The 17,724-nt window shown below is 37.6% G+C and overlaps 1 protein-coding gene across 3 annotated transcripts in view; it reads left to right on the top strand.

Annotated features, from left to right (window-relative positions):
- Positions 1-17,724, top strand: part of ylpm1 (YLP motif containing 1) — a 171,370-nt gene that overhangs the window by 93,694 nt on the left and 59,952 nt on the right. For all 3 annotated transcript variants that reach the window (XR_012098162.1, XM_073039240.1, XM_073039239.1), the window contains exons 14-19: positions 2,501-2,620; positions 8,016-8,192; positions 9,014-9,097; positions 9,650-9,733; positions 11,312-11,422; positions 13,724-13,775. Coding sequence is in view for 2 of the 3 variants with exons in the window: in XM_073039240.1 (XP_072895341.1) it covers positions 2,501-2,620; positions 8,016-8,192; positions 9,014-9,097; positions 9,650-9,733; positions 11,312-11,422; positions 13,724-13,775 (628 nt within the window). In the remaining variant the exon portion in view is untranslated. The remainder of the gene's footprint in view (positions 1-2,500; positions 2,621-8,015; positions 8,193-9,013; positions 9,098-9,649; positions 9,734-11,311; positions 11,423-13,723; positions 13,776-17,724) is intronic.

Raw genomic sequence — 17,724 nt, 5'->3', positions numbered from 1 at the left:
TCATTGAAACCTATCTAATGTTGAAGGGACTAAATAGGGTGGATGTGGAGAGAGTGTTTCCTATAGTGGGGTGTATCCAGAACTAGAAGGCATAGCCTCATAATAGAAGGTGCGACCTTTTAGAGCAGAGTTAAGGAGGAATTTTTTTAGCCAGAAAGTAATGAATCTGTGGAATGCTCTGCCGCAGACTGCGGTGGAGACCATGTCTGGGGGTATATTTAAGGCAGAAGTTGATCATTTTCTGAGCAGAATGGGCATCAGTGGATATGGCAAGAAGGCCATATGGGGTTGAGTGGGATTTGGAATCAGCCATGATGGAATGGTGGAGAGAACTCAATGGAATGAATGGCCTAATTTGGCTCTTGTGTCATATGGTCTTTTGATTTTATGTTGCAGTTTTCTGTCTTTGATGGACCGTACTTGGAGTGTTGTGTACAGTTTTGGTTAAACCGTTAAAGGAAAGACTTTGTCAAACTGGAAAAGATTTATGAGGATGCTGCCTTGACTAGAGAGTCCAAGCTACAGAGGGAGGTTTATAGAAGTTTATACTAAATTAGAGGGACTTGTTGATCGTGAAGCAGGTTATGAGGGATGTTGAGTTAGTGGATGGTCATGGTCTTTTCACCAGTTGGGAGTCCAAAACCAAACAGCATAGACGGATAAAAGAAAGAGAAGTAAAAGAGACCTTAGTGGTAACTTCTTTACACAGAGGGTAGTGATTACCATTAGACTATAAGATATAGGAGCAGAATTAGGCCATTTGGCCTATTGAGTCTTGTGCACCCTTCCATCGTGGTTGATTCAAATTTTTCTCTCAGCCCCAATCCCCTGCCTTCTCCCCATATCCCTTCATGCCCTGATCAATCAATAATCTATCAGCCTCTGCCTTAAATATTCATAAAGAATTGACCTCCAAGCTGCCAATGACAAGAATTCCACAGACTCACCACTCTCTGGCTAAAGAAATTCCTCCTCTTCTAAAAGGATGACCCTCTATTCTGAGGCTGTGTCCACTGGTCTTAGACTCTTCCACCAAAGGAAACATCATCTCCACATCTACTCTATCAAGGCTTTTCAACATACTATAGGTTTCAATGAGGTCACCCCTCATTCTTGTGAATACATGCCCATAGCCATCAAACACTCGTCATAATGACAAGCCATTCAATCCTGGATTCATCTTCGTGAACGTTCTTTGAATCTCCTCCAGTTTGTGTGCATCCTCTCTTAAGATAAGAGGTCCAAAACTGCTCGCAATACTCCCAAGTGAGGTCTCACTAGTGTTTTAGAAAGTCTCAACATTACATCCTTACTTTTATATTCTAGTCCTCTTGAAATGAATGCTAACATTGCATTTACCTTTCTGACCACAGACTCAGTTTTCACCTCAGTTTTTTGTACTTTCTCTCCATTTAGAAAATAGTCAACCCTGTCATTTCTTCTACCCAAGTTTATGACCATACACTTTCTGACACGATTCCATCTGCCATTTCTTAGCCTATTCCCCTAATCTAAGTCCTTCGGTAGCCTCTCTACTTCTTCAAAACTATCTGCCCCTCCACCTATCTTCATATCATCTAAAAACTTTACAACAAAGCCATCAATTCAATCATCCAGATCATTGACATATAACGTAAAAAGAATTGGTCCAAACACAGACTCCTGTAGAACACCACTAGTCACTGGCACCCAATCAGAATGGCTCCCTTTATTCCCATTTTTTGCCTCCTGTCAATTAGCCACTGCTTTATCCATGCTAGAATCTTTCCTGTAATACCATGGGCTCATAGCTTGTTAGGCAACCTCATGTGTGGTACCATTGCTTGGAATGAGGTTCCAGAGGAAGTAGTCGAGGCAGGTACAGTTGCAACATTTAAGAGGCAGTGGTGGTAGGTATGTGGACGGGAATGATTTGGAGGGTGATGGGCCAAATGTGAGCAACTGAAATGAGCAGGGAGAACACTGTGGGGTAGGCATGGACTATTTGGGCTGAAGGCCTGCTTTGTGCTGTATTACTCTGACACTTAACTCTAAAATTCATTGCCTTAGCAATGGGGATATTAAACAGGCAGGATATTTGCCTTGAAAATCAAAACAACTGCTGATGCTGGCTATCTGAAAGATATTTCCAAGACACCTTGTCTACTGACTTATGAGTATCTTGGCAGAAGTTGCACACACACATTATGTAATCAGACACTTATTAAAAATCTTTGCACCTTGCTGTGCATAATTGGATCTTAAAAATAATTTGTCATATGCAGTGTTTGTCAGCAGAGATTGAATGTATTAATTCACGCATCACTATGTACTCTAATGACAATTTTAAGTGGTTAAATAGTTGTTTTGTTGAGTGGTGTTAGCACTTTGTTATGCAAAGTTAAGGATTAACTTGTTCTTAAGCATAATCATATTAAACTAAGCAGTCAAATCTTCTTTGCAAAGACTCTGCCTTAGCTTATCATCTTAAGTATTTAGTTTACATTTCTTTCATTTTTAGGATAAGGAGGTAGACAATGGAGGAGCTGCACCACGGGTTCTCAGCTTGGATGATTACTTCATGACCGAAGTGGAGAAAGTGGTGAAGGATCCAGACAGTGGCAAACGAATTAAAAAGAAGGTTCGTGAGTCAAGATAAAAGCAAATTAACTCCACATTGTACATGTAATAATGTTCCCTGGTTATTCAAGCTTGAAGATCATGTAGTTGTAGGTGTCTGAGCTTTATTTCAAGATCAAAATTAAGTTTATAGAAACATAGAAAACCTACAGCACAATACAGGCCCTTTGGCCCACAAAGTTGTGCCAAATATGGCCCTACTTTAGAAATTACTAGACTTCCCCATAGCCCTCTATTTTTCTAAGCTCCATGTACCTATCCAAAAGTCTCTTAAAAGACCCTATTGTATCCGCCTCCACCACAGTCACTGGCAGCTCATCCACACACTCACCACTCTCTGCATAAAAATCTTACCCCTGACATCCCCTCTGCACCTACTTCCAAGCACCTTAAAACTATGCCCTCTTCTGTTAGCCATTTCAGCCCTGGGGAAATGCCACTGACTATCCACACGATCAATGCCTCTCGTCATCTTATACACTTATATCAGGTCACTTCTCATCCTCTGTTGCTCCAAGGAGAAAAAGACGAAGTTCACTCAGTCTATTCTTATAAGGCATTCTCCCCAATCCAGGCAACATACTTGTAAATCTTCTCTGCACCCTTTCCATAGTTTCCACATCCTTCCTGTACTGAGGTGACCAGAACTGAGCACAGTACTCCAAGTGGGGTCTGACCAGGGTTCTGTACAGCCGTAACATAACCTCTTGGCTCCTGGACTCAGTCCCACGGTTGATGAAGGCCAATGCACCGTATGCCTTTTTTTTTTTAATTAGTTTTTTTATACATTTTCTACATAGCTACAGATAAAAAAAACCCAGATCAAATTGAAGAACATTGATACAGTGCAAAAATAAACATACAATAATAATATGATACAAAAAAAGATAATTGAGAAAGCACCCAAATTGAAGACATGTAAAATTAGTATCCTCCCCAAGCCCCGCAACAAAAAAAAACTCCAGACCAACCACAACACAATATAGAGAATATAAATCAGGACAATCAAACCCCCAAAACTGTAAATACACTTAGCAACAGAAGATATTAATGCCTACTACCAAAAAAAAAGGAGCTGAAAGCAAGGGACCGAAAAAAAACCTTAGTTAAGAGGAAGGTTATGAAAGTACTCAATAAAAGGTCCCCAGACCTTATGGAACTTTAAATCCGAATTAAGAACTGAATAATGAATTTTTTCAAGGTCTAAGCAGGCCATAATATCGTTAAGCCATTGAGCATGCGTGGGCAGGGCAACATCTCTCCATCTAAGGAGGATTAAACGTCTAGCCAGGAGAGAGGCAAAAGATAATATTCGACACTTAGTCGAACTCAGACGTAAATCTGTCTCACCCCAGAAACCGAACAAAGCAATTAAAGGGTTAGGTTCTAGGTGGTGATTCAGAATATACGATAACGTTATGAAGACATCTTTCCAAAATTTCTCCAAGCTAGGACAAAACCAGTACATATGAATGAGAGAGGCCTCGCCCCTTTTGCATTTATCACAAAGCAGACTGATGTTAGGGTAAAATCGAGATAATTTAGATTTAGACATATGGGCTCTATGAACAATCTTAAACTGTAAAAGGCAATGGCGAGCACAAAGAGAGGTTGAATTAACCGATTTGAGAATCGAGTCCCAAGTCTCATCAGATAAGGAGGTATTTAAATCATGCTCCCATGCCATTTTAATTTTATCCACAGGGGCACGTTGTAAGACTGCTAATTTATCACGAATAAATGATATTAAACCTTTACCTAGTGGATTAATAGAAAGAAATAAGTCCATAACATTTTTCTCAGGCATTTCAGGGAAGTTAGGGATTAAAGGAGTAATAAAGTGTCTAATTTGGAGGTATCTAAAAAAAATGAGCATTGGGCAGATTGAACTTAGCAGAGAGCTGTTGAAAAGAAGCGAAGCGATTATCAATAAAAAGATCTTCAAAATGTCTAATGCCCTTCCTGTACCAATCATGGAATGCTGAGTCATACGTAGTAGGTAAAAAAAAAAGGTGATTATGTAAGATAGGGCTAGAAAAGGAAAAACCATAAAATTTCCTAAACTGAGCCCATATACGCAAAGTGTGTCTAACAAGAGGATTAACTATTAATCTGGACAAACTACTAGGGAGTACAGAGCCGAGAAGTGCAGAGATAGATAATTCTTTAGTGGAGTTCAACTCCATTGCCACCCAATTAGGGCACTCAGGTTGGCCATGGAAAAAAGACCAAAAGGTAGCACAACGTATATTGGCTGCCCAATAATATAAATGAAAGTTGGGTAAAGCCATGCCACCCTCTTTTTTAGATTTTTGGAGATAAACTTTATTAATTCTAGAGCGCTTATTCTTCCACAGATATGACAAAATAATAGAGTCTAAGGAATCAAAAAAAGATTTAGGAATAAAAATTGGGATTGATTGAAATAAATATAAAAGTTTAGGGAGAACATACATTTTAACAACATTAATACGGCCTACCAAAGACATAGATAGAGGTGACCATTGTAACAGACTCTGTTTAATAGTATATGAAAGATTGGCAAAATTTTCACGAAAGAGATCTTTAAACTTCCTTGTGACTGTAATCCCAAGATAAGTAAATTGATTGTGGACTACTTTAAAAGGGAGATCACGAAATGTTAATTCTTGTGCTTCTTTATTAATTGGGAAAAGTTCGCTCTTATGTAAATTAAGTTTATATCCAGAGAACTGGCTAAACTGGTCAAGAAGTGAAAACATTGGAAATAAGGATGTAGACGGATTTGAAAGAAAAAGTAATAAGTCATCAGCATAAAGAGAAACTTTATGCTCAACACCCCCTCTCCAAATCCCGGTCAGTTCAGGACAATTTCGAAAAGCTATCGCCAAAGGTTCTATAGCCAAATCAAAGAGAAAGGGACTTAAAGGCCATCCCTGACGGGTGCCACGTTTGAGGTTAAATAACTGGGATTTCTGAAAATTAGTTAAAACAGAGGCAGTAGGACACAAATACAGCAATTTGATCCAAGAGATAAAACTTTGACCGAAGTCAAATTTTTCTAAAACTGCAAAAAGGTAGTCGTATGCCTTCTTAACTACACAGTCAACCTGTGCAGCAGCTTTGAGAGTCCTATGGACACAGACCCCAAGATCCCTCTGATCCTCCACGCTGCCAAGGGTCTTACCATTAATAGTATATTCTGCCATCATATTTGACCTACCAAAATGAACCACCTCACACTTATCTGGGTTGAACTCCATCTGCCACTTCTCAGCCCAGTTTTGTATCCTATCAATGTCCCACTGTAACCTTTGACAGCCCTCCAGACTACCCACAACACCTCCAACCTTTGTGTCAATAGCAAATTTACTAACCCATCCCTCCACTTCCTCATCCAAGTCATTTATAAAAATCAATAAGAGAAGAGGTCCCAGAACAGATCCCTGAGGCATACCACTGGTCACCAACCTCCATGTAGAATATGATCCGTCTACAACCCCTGTTTACCTCCTGTGGACAAGCCAATTTTGGATCCACAAAGCCTCCTTACTTTTTCAATAAGCCTTGCATGGGGTATCTTATCAAATGCCTTGCTGAAATCCATATACACTACATCTTCTGCTCGATCTTCATCAATGTGTTTAGTCACATCCTCAAAAAATTCTTGGGCTATCACTACTCCCTTTCTTGAATAAGGTAACAACATCTGCAACCCTCCAAACTTCCGGAACCTCTCCTGTCCCCATTGATGATGCAACGATCATTGCCAAAGGTTTAGCAATCTCCTCCCACTGTAGCCTGGGGTATACCTTGTCCGGTCCTAGTGACTTATCCAACTTGATGCTTTCCAAAAGCTCCAGCACATCCTCTTTCTTAATGCCTATATATACTCAAGCTTTCAGTCTGCTGTAAGTCGTCCCTACAATTGCCAAGGTCCTTTATCGTAGTGAATAATGGAGCAGAGTATCCATTAAGTACCTCCACTATCTCCTCCGGTTTCATACACACTTTTCCACTGTCACACTTGATTGGTCCTATTCTCTCTCGTCTTATCCTCTTGCTCTTCACATACTTGTAGAATGCCTTGGGGTTTTCCTTAATCCAACTTGCCAAAGGCCTTCTCATGGCCCCTTCTGGCTCTCCTAATTTCATTCTTAAGCTCCTTCCTGCTAGCCTTATAATTTTCTAGATCTCTATCATCACCTTGTTTTTTGAACCTTTTGTAAGCTTGTCTTTTCTTCTTGACCAGATTTCCAACAGTCTTCGTACACCCTGGTTCCTGTACCCTACCACCTTTTCCCTGTCTCATTGGAACATACCTATGCAGAATACCATGCAAATATTCCCTGAAAATTTGCCATATTTCTACCGTACATTTCCCTGAGAACATCTGTTCCCAATTTATGCTTCCAAGTTCCTGCCTGATAGCTTCATATTTCCCCTTACTCCAGTAAAACACTTTCCTAACTTGTCTGTTCCTACCCCTCTCCAATGCTGTGGTGAAGGAGAAAGAATTGTGATCACAGGAGATAGAATTATTGTCAAATGCATGCATGTGTGCAGTGAAATTGCAGCAGCATCACATGCATGTAGCATTTTATAAGCAGTATTCACAAGAAAAAAAACATGACTATTTAATGGAGATATTTATACATGTATGCCTATGTAATGCATACTGTCCCTTGAGAAAGTATTCATTCCCCAACCCTTTGTTGACATAGATGAGAATAACAACCAGGAATTTTGATAAATTTAACTGAGAATTTTTACTTGTGAAGCACATGCTCCTATCTTCACAATAGGGCCCAAAATATGGAAAATTGTAAACCATGAGAAACTAATTATTCAAAAACTGCGATGTCAGCAATTCAAAAAGTATTCATCGGCCTTTGCTCAGTCATTCTGAAGCGTTATTTTTTATTTTGAGTTCTCCAACTCGAGAATCGGCAGCAAACTCTCTCTCACCATTGAAAGCGTGATTTATTACTGAGTACAGAGCGCTCCAGCGGCCACTCTCACTGTTATCGATGTTCTGGCTCCTGCTACGCTTCAGTTCACAACACCAGTGAGAATTTATGTTCACAGGGCCACACAAGGCCTTGAAGGTATCCAACTTCAGGCCAAACCTGAACATACTGAGGAACAGCTGATCGGCGAGCTAGTGCCCTAGGAATATTTATATTTGAGACAGTTTCAGTCATTATATATAGAGTGTAGGAACTTGGTGGAGAATAGAAGTTTGACTTCACTGGTTGTGACAAGGGTTAGGAAGTTCATATCTGCAGAATAGTTCTGCAAGTGCAGTGAGTTATCAAGATGACTATTATCTGAAACAACAGCTGACTAGTTTCCTTTGTATGATATTTTGACCATTCTCTTTTCTTTCCACTTCTCTTATGCTGTGTGTCCATTAGGTTCTGGAGTATGAATATGAGCCAGAAATGGAAGATACGTACAGAAGCAGCATGTTTAAAACATTCCGTAAAACACTGGACGATGGCTTTTTCCCCTTCATCATTGTGGATGCCATTAATAACAGAGTCAAGCATTTTGAACAGTTATGGAGTGCAGCCAAAACTAAAGGCTTTGAGGTGAGTCAACTTTGTACATAAGGTACTTCAGAGAGTTACTTTGGGAAACCAAAGGAAGGTTAATAAATCCCTGGTTAAAGTCTTAAAAGAATACAGATTGTTGCATATTTTAAGAAGGAAATTGTGGATATTGAACACAAATAGCTGAATTAATAGCTAGGAAAGTTTGAATAGGTTAGGACTGTGTTCCTTAGAATTTAGAAGATTGAGAGGAGATTTGATAGAGGTATACAAAGTTATGACAGGTATAAAGTAAATGCAAGCAGGCTTTTTCCACCGAAGCTGGGTAGGACTGCAACTGGAGGTCATGGATTAAGGGTGAAAGGTGAAAAATTTAAGGGGAACATGAGTGGAAACTTCTTCGCTCAGAGAGTTGTGAGAGTGTTGAATGAGCTGCCAGCTTAAGTAGTGCATGCGAGCTGGATTTCAATCCTTAAAGAAAAGTTTGGATCAGTATATGGATGATAGGGGTATGGAGGGTAGTGGTCCTTGTGCAGGTCGATGGGAGTAGGCAGTTTAAATGGTTTCAGCATGGACGAGATGGGCCAAAGGTCCTGTTTCTGCTGTACTTCTCTATGACTCTGAGGTTCTCTATGAACGTACAACTACTAAGTAGTAGTTATTCTCACAAGTGGCATTAACGTTTTATGTATTTAGTAAATCCTCAGAATTGCTGATTTAGATTATGGTATATAAAAGATGGAAAAATTGCCATTTAAGGGAACATTTTTCCAAGAAAGAATCTGCTTTTTCTATACTTGTTTTTTAAGTTGCTGTAATCTGAATTTGAATGAATTAATATGATTTCTCTCTCACTCTAGGTTTACATTGCAGAAGTGAGTGCCGATAATCAAACCTGTGCGAAAAGGAACATTCATGGACGCAAATTGAAGGAAATCAATAAGGTGACTAATCTGCCTTTCTATTTTAAAGGCCCTGAGTGTGATCTATATTCTATGGTTTTGACAGTGGCAAACAAGTATATGTGATTAATATTGAAGTAAATGAGATTTGATCAGAGTCAATTTTTTTTTAGATTACTCATCTCTGCATTGACCTTGAATTGAGCCGAAATTCTGAATCTTATTAACAGCTCACCTTAAATATACCTATACAAAGTTGAAAATTTCATTTCCCAATTCTTTTCATTTCAGGGAGTTACTGATAAGCTTAACAAAAAGGCAACTCTCTTCCAAATATACCTATACAAAGTTGAAAATTTCATTTCCCAATTCTTTTCATTTCAGGGAGTTACTGATAAGCTTAACAAAAAGGCAACTCTCTTCCATAAAGACCTAGCTGGATGAGAATCAAATTTACTCTGGACATTATTCCTAAAGTTGTTTCCCAGTGGTGAAGAAGACTTTTTATTAACAATTGTCTCATCAACTTGGATACTAAATAAGTTATCAATTGCTGTGGTTATTGATTGGCATGTATTCTTTGTTGTTTTACAGATGGCTGATCATTGGGATTCAACTCCACGACATATGTTACGATTAGACATTAGATCACTGCTCCAAGATGCTGCAATTGAAGAAGTAAGAATCCCAAAATACAAAGACTCTATTATTTTTGTTATTTGCATGATTACTGTGGTTTTTATCTGAACCATGTGTCAGTTGTAATTGGAGATAAAGACAGAAGGAAAAAATGAGAGATTGTTCATAAAAAATTCAGAACGATCCTTTTAAATATATGCTGGTTATTGTTATTCTATCCTTTGAGTTGCCTTTTTTTCTGTACAGTTGCCATTTTTTGTATCTGGATGAATGCGAGTGGTTTGAATTGGTTTATTATTGTTATGTAGTGAGATGCACTGAAAAGCTTTTGTATGCTATTCACACTGATCAATCATTGCACAGTGCATTAACATAGAACAAGCTACAACAATATCAATGCAGAATAAAATGCAACACCTACAGAGAAAGTGCAGTACAGTTAAACAAGGTGCAAGATCATAACCAATTAGTTTGAGAGGTCAACAGCCCAATTTATTGTACAAAGAACGATATAGTAGCCTTATAATAGCTGGATAGAAACTGTCCGAACCTAATGGTACTTGGTAAGGATTGAGTGGGTTATGACAAATTTCTTCAGCCTCCTGTGGAAGTAGAGGTGTTTGAGCTTTCTTAGCTGCGACATCTCTGTGGATGGACCATTACAGGCTATTGGTGATGATATTAACTCCTAGGAACTTGAAGCTCTTGAACTCAACACTTTGCTGTGGACAGGAGCATTTGCACTATCTCGTCTCTTCCCCCCCCCCACCCCGAAGTCAATGACTAATTCTTTAATTTTGCTGACATTGAGGGAAAGATTGTTGTTTTGACACCATGTCATTAAGCTCTCTATCTCCTTCCTGTACTCTGACTTATCATTATTTGAGATATGGTGATATCAATTGCAAACTTTTAGATGGAGTTAGAGCATAATCTGACCACACAGTCATGAGTGTACAGGGAGTAGAGTAGGGGCTAAGGACGCAACCTTGTGGACCACCAGTGGTTAGAATAATCGTGGCGGTAATGTTACTGCCTGTCCTTGCTGATTGGAGTCTGTTGGTTAGAAAGTTAAGGATCCAGTTGCAAAGGGAGGGATTGACTCCCAACATCCAGAGTTTGATCATGAGTTTACTTTGTAAACATTGCAGGTTGTTTCTTTTCAATTACTATCAATTCTGTATAGGTTCAATGTTTAATGGCCTTTAGAATTAAATTAACCAAACCTTTCAGTGTCAGAAATGGGTTTCCTTGGCATTTTTCTTGTTGAAGAAAACTAAATGTTATTACAATCTCCTGTTGAGAAATAGTGAATATTTTCTTGAATGTCTTAGTGCTGCAAGTAGATTGATTTCTGACACATTCGTGATCTTGATATGTGAATTCTCGTATTGAAATCAAGATGTTCGTGGAAATAAGGGGAAGTTGATTGACAAACCACCTAAGAATCAAGTTTACACTTAATAGTATTCTAAGATTATTAATTGCCTGGAAATTATTTGCATGGACCTACTACTGTTTCCTGAAACAACTCCTAGAACAATGAACCATGAAAGGAAAAGCAGTTATAAAAATTCAAAATACCTTTTTAAAGTTTATTGGTCTAACCTACTCTAGGTTGAAATGGAAGATTTCGATCCCAGTGCTGAGCAACAGCCACAGCAGTCAGAAGAACAGCAACGAGATGAATCTAAAAAGGAAGCTGCTGATGAAGAGGAGTATGAAACGGTAGGAGATATCGTCACAAAACAGAATATTTTACCCTCTCATGGAAACTTCTTAAATGTGTCTTTTATACTGGTATGCTTGTCAGTAAGAAATTCAACGTGTTTCCCTGTTAAAAGCAGGAGACAGTTGATGGAGTGGAAATTGTCAGGGTATCTTTATCACTTGAGGTTTGTTAGTTTGTGAAACATTAGAGTTGTTGGTTTGTCCTGAAGTTCATGTTGTAGATTTGGTTACCAGAGTAATGTAATTATTTTAAGTTATGTAATGTTCAACTTGGAGTAAAGTTATTCTTAAATAATAAAATCATTTACGGTTAATAATATCATAGAAATAAACAAATGGATTAATTAGAAACAGCTATATTTATGCATTGGATTTTTTTTAAAGGTTTTGGGATTGGTATAGTTCAAATTGTTTCTTCTTTAAGTGACTTCTATGTTCATGGTGTATTCCTGAATTTATACAAATTGAAACTGTCAACAACAAATCAAGAGTCTTCCACTTGGCTTTATAGCAACTGTCGGCAGAGGACAAAGGATATCTGTATAATATCGCCAAAGGATAGCTGTATAATGTTAACTAATATTGCTTGTGTGTAGTTTATAGAAACAATGTTGTTGACCATCGCTTTGAAAATGTAAAGAGCACAATTTAATGTCATTGAAAAGCCTTGTTTTTATTTAATACTTGTCAGGACCTCAGCATATCCTGAACTGTTTTGTACACAATAAAATACTTTGGATTGCTAGATAAGGGAAGTTGCAGCATGTATACATATGACAAGGTCCCATAAAGAGTAAAAAGATAGATCTGTATTGTGTTTGCTTTTCAGTTGCTGGATAAGTGTTAGCCAGTTCACCATTAGTTCTCTAAGTAATTTCAGATGAAGCAGTAGGGATCCCAGTTTCATGTGCAGTGAATGAAAACAGTGCATCTCTGTGAAGTGCACCATTCCAATCATGCGCTCATATGTGTGTTGTGGCAGCTTTCTAAAGTGTTAGGCATATGTTTCAGAAAACTAATCTGTGATCTTTTTTTGCTTTTAGACGTGGTACTTCTGTGCTTAATAGTTGAAGCAGAAGGTCTGCCTATGTTCAAGGTTAGACTAGAATGGCAAATGAAGGAAAAGTTGTTAAAAGAGGTTTAGTAATATGCAGGAGGTAAATATGACTCAGACTAGTTGATTGCATGAAGAACAAGTAGCAATGTGATGGAGGTAACTTACACTGTCAGTTTTAGTATTGTGACACTTGTATTGCTTAGTAGATGCAAAATATAGTTTTTAATCATATCAGATCATTACTGCGTCTGCAGGCAGATTTTACTTAATGGGCAATGTGAACTATCTCTGTGTTTCTTACTGACATGAATACCTAACTAGAACTTGCTCTGAATGATAGGAAGTAATATGGACATGCATTTTTCTTCTGTAAAATTAAGTCATCAACTATCTTGAAAGATTTGCAGTGGATAATCCCATTTAAGATAAAGTATTTGGATCTGAAAATAAACTAAAGTTTAAGCATTGTTTTGAAAATTAATGAGCAGAGATGTAACTGTTTTGTGATGTATGTTTACTTTGAGGATATTTTCATTTAGTTCTGGATAACTGCAGATAATAAGTAGAGATGTTGAAATAACTAAAATCTAAAGCCTTGAAACTCACTTAAAGAGCAGTCCTTCAGTTCAGGATCAAGATGGGATTTGTTTCATTTGCTTATAGAATATGACAGCATGGATAACGTTTAATCAATTTAAATTTCCATGTATCATCTCTTCTTTGACATGAGAAAGTAATTCTTTTTGGTTCTGGAGTAATTCCAAAATTATTTAGCCACTTAAGAACCTTATTCACTGATTCTTTATCACTTTTTAAGCATTTCAAGCAGCTCTGAAAGTCTGGAATATTGCTGTACATTAGTGAATTACTTTTAACGGTGTTTGTTATTTTCTATTTACTGAATCATACAAATAGAATTTGAAATATTTAAAGCTAGAGGAGTAATTTGCGTGCAGGGAAAGTAATATGCAGCTTTATCAGTAAGCACCTGTTTATAATCTTAAACATGGAATTTTAGATCTATCCTTTTTATAAGAAAAGGCATACTTTTTAAAATGAAACACCATTACTTTCTTTGTGACATGGAATCTTAATCCAGTTTTTTCTCCAAACATTTCTGTGTTTCAATGTTTGATTTGCTTTCCTGCTGAAGCAAGAGTCATTATCTTCGAAACAATATTTCATTAAAGATTGCACTCTAACCAGATTAGCTTCTCTGTATGTGTGTGTGTATGATTTAGGGTTTCCTGACAAAAAGCAAATGGGAAATGGACACATCAGAAGAGAATCTAGGTAGGTATGATTTCTCTTTTTTTTTTGTTTATAGACTGGAAGGTCATGATTTAAGAAATACTCAAAATGTTGATGTATTGGTAGATTCTGGTTTGTGCAGTGCCAATACATGTTGTTTGGTTTAATTTATTGGATGTAGCGTACATGCATACTAATATGTCTATCTATCTAATATATACAATGTAATCACTTTGTTGCCATCCTGTGCTATAAAAATACTTCAGCCACTGAAAAATAGATGGTATGGGTAGCTAAACTTGAAAATCAAATTGCACTAAAATGTGCAAACTTGTCATTAGTACTGGATACTTCAAGAGGGATGTGCGCATCAGTGTACTGAATGCAGATATTATTATTTGTGTATTTATGCCTTTTCTGATTTAAGAATTTAAAAAAGGTTACAACTAAACAAATAGTTTATGGATTTTAGGCAATCAGAAAAAAAATGATACTCTTATGTAATAGGACCTCAATTAAAACTATCTGATTACATTTTCACTCTTTAAAGCAGTGTGACCTGTCATAACACCTTTTACTCTGGTCTGTGCTACAATCATGACAGTGATCAAGGTTTCTTTATTTCTCAATGGATTTGAAATTTTAGTAATAATTGAGTGACCTACCATAATCCTTGTAATTGTTATTTAAATATATCCAACTTTTCTAAAATGAGTACTGTCCTATTTAGCTGATGTTCAGAATTATGTACTTGAATTACTTTGGTATCTTAGAAATAGGTTTGTAACATAATCTCATTTTGAATGTTTGTATAGTTCATTTAGCAACTTACTGTTGAACAGTATTTTGCTAACCAGTTCAATTGATGTATTGCATTTTAATTAAGATTATAATGTATGACTAAATAGATGTTATGAAAAATAGACCAATTGTCTACTTAATGACTTTGTGCTGCAAATTTTTATGTTAACTTTTTAAAAGTTCAAAAATTTATTATCAAAATGCATATATGTCACCATATACAACCTTGAGATTCATTTTCTTGTGGGATACACAGTAAATCTAAGAATCACAATGAGAATCACTGAGAGACTACATCCAATAGAACGGTCAAACAACCGATGTGCCAAAGATAACAAACTGCAAATACAAAAGAAAAAAAGAAAAAGTAAATAAATAAATACGCAATAAATATTGAGTACATAAGATGAAGTCCTTGAAAGTGAGTCCATAAGTTATGGGAACATTTCAGTGTTGGGCAAGTGAATTTGAGTAAAGTTATCCCCTCTGGTTCAAGAGCCTGATGGTTGAGGAGTAATAACTGTTCCTGAACCTGGTGGTGTGAGTCCTGAGGCTCCTGTACCTTGTTACTGATGGCAGCAGCAAGAAGAAAATATGGCCTGGATAGTGGGGGTTCTTGATAATGGATGCTGCTTTCTTGTGACATCATTCCATGTGGATGTGCTCAAAGGTGGGAAGGGCTTTACTGATGATGGACTGGGGCTGGAGCTGGACTTTCCATTACTTTTTTTATCAAGGGTATTGGTGTTTTTATACCAGGCCATGATGCAACCAGTCAATATACTCTGCACCACACATCTATAGGACTTTGTTGGTTTTAGATGTCATGCCAAATCTTCACAAATTTCAAAAGGATATGGATGTAGCACTGCTCTTTCTTCATTATGGCACTTAACAGGCTGGATCCAGGACAGATTTTCTGAAATGATAACACCAAGGAATTTAAAGTTGCTGACGTTCTCCACCGCTGACTCCACCCCTGCCTGATGAGGACTGGCTCATGGCCCTCCAGTTTATTCACATCCTGATGTCAATAATCAACTCCATGGTCTTGCTGACATTGATTGAGAAGATGTTGTTGTGGCACCACTCAGTTAGATTTTCGATCTTCCTCCTCTATGCTGAATCGTCACCACCTCTGATTCGGCCAATTACAGTGGTGTTGTCATCAAAATTAAATATGACATTGGAGCTGTCCTTAGCCTCACAGTTATAAGTATAAGCTAGTAGAGCAGAGGGCTAAGCCCACACCCTTATGCAAATGTGCTAATGCAGATTGTGGAGGAGGTGTTTTTTGCCACTCTGAACTGACAAATGAGGAAATTGAGGATCCAATTGCACAAGGAGATACTAACGCCAAGGTTTTGAAGCTTTTTGATTAGCTTATTGCAATTTGTCTTGCAAATAAAGGCATTCTTATTTACAAGGTGTCTGAGTTTGAGGCCTCCAGCAGTCAGAGCTGACTATGGAAATTGCATCCTAGCTGCCTAGATATGCAAGCCTGGGCAGTATGATATGGAAAGCAAGCTGTTGCCCACGTAGCAAGCTCCCCCTCTCCACGTTTTCGATGAGCGCAAAGGAACAGCAGAGACCGATACAGTTTGGTACCAGCATCATCGCAGGAATTGCCAGTCAGCATGGAACATTGAATTCAATGTAGGACTGCCTTAGAGACTCCAACTCCGGATTTTTCTCTTGAGGTTTACTCTCAAAGCCTTCCCCTTGAGTAGGTATAGCCGCAAAGCAGCAGAGGTTTGAGATCAGAATTTTCTTTCTCCTAGGTGAGTTGCAAACCATGGCTGATGAGCCGCATCTGCCTGAAGCGACTGCTTTTTAAGGCACTAGTAACCTGCCTATGCCCTTTCTCCTGTCAGTAGAAACAGTTCTGCTGGGCTTAGCAGCTAAACCACACGTGAAGGCTGGGAGCTAGACTTGGTTTCTGAGGCTATTTGAGGCGCACACCATTGGGAGCATTTAATAGGTAATGGGAGCTTGTCCTCATTACCACCCCCAGCAATAACTTTAAGGAACCAAGGTGTACTCCAGACTTAATCAACCTCAACATTCGATCTTTCAGAAATAAGCTGATCAGCTTTAAAGCTTTAGTTGCATTCTGACATAAATAACTTATTATGACAATTTGTCTCAGAATTCTGCATAATTTTTATAACCTTGCAATATCTGCTGTTCCCACATGTGCACTTGTCAGTCATCAAAGTATTCTGCCCTTTCTATTATCCTGAGCATCAACTCAAGGATGTTCAACCTTGGAGCTAAATACCATTGAATCTGTGGCAATCAATTTGATTAAGCCATGTGTCTGTGTCCTCTTTGTGTTTGTTTGATAGTGGATTTCTGAAGTCGATGGATAATTCCTAAATCAAAATACGAGATTTAATAACTTATCATAAAATTAATTGGAATATTGATTTAAACTTTATAGATGGTCCTGGAAATTCTGTTGTAAATATCCAGTGCACTTAGACAAATGCTTAGCAAACAATTGCGGGCCAGCAATGGTGGGTGGGGTTTGCAATGATGATGACAGTGGCTCACAGTTGTCTAGTCAGAGTTAAGCATTGGCAGAAGCAAAGTTTGCATCCTAAAACTGTTGCTTTGTAAAAACCTGTATGAAAAATCTATGACTCATGTTCTTATAATGTTTGTCCATTGTCTCAAGATAATAATCATTGAATATATATATATGGATTAAACAGTTTTCATATTTATTTTTGAAAATGCTTTCCATATTTTTCTGTTGTTTGATTTGGTCGTGTACTTCTATAGGTGTCACTTAATGCAAGATTTTATGCATAGAATTTGATCCTGTGACGGATGTACTGTACATAATGGCAGCACTTGTTACTGTTCCTTAATTTACTTGTTCTATATTAAAAATTGTCACAAATGTTTTGCCAAAATTCCAATGATACAATTTATTTCCTCCCACTCTCCAAAACCACCATTTTAGAACCAGTGACCTCTCAGTTTAATATTAAACAATGAAATGTAAAACAAAAATGAGGTTTACATCAATGAAAGAAAATTCCATTAAACACAGAAACACGTATAAACCTATTATAATACCTGAACAATGTGAAATCACCTGAGGTATGCAAATATTTATAGGCATTTCTGAAAATTATTTCAATATTTTCTTGTAAATAGAGCAAGAGATATCACATTATGT

The sequence above is a fragment of the Hemitrygon akajei genome, chromosome 3 (genome assembly GCF_048418815.1).
Source record: "Hemitrygon akajei chromosome 3, sHemAka1.3, whole genome shotgun sequence".
Taxonomy (NCBI): domain Eukaryota; kingdom Metazoa; phylum Chordata; class Chondrichthyes; order Myliobatiformes; family Dasyatidae; genus Hemitrygon; species Hemitrygon akajei.
Note: the sequence above shows the minus strand (reverse complement) of the source record. Positions and strands in the feature narration are given on the sequence as shown.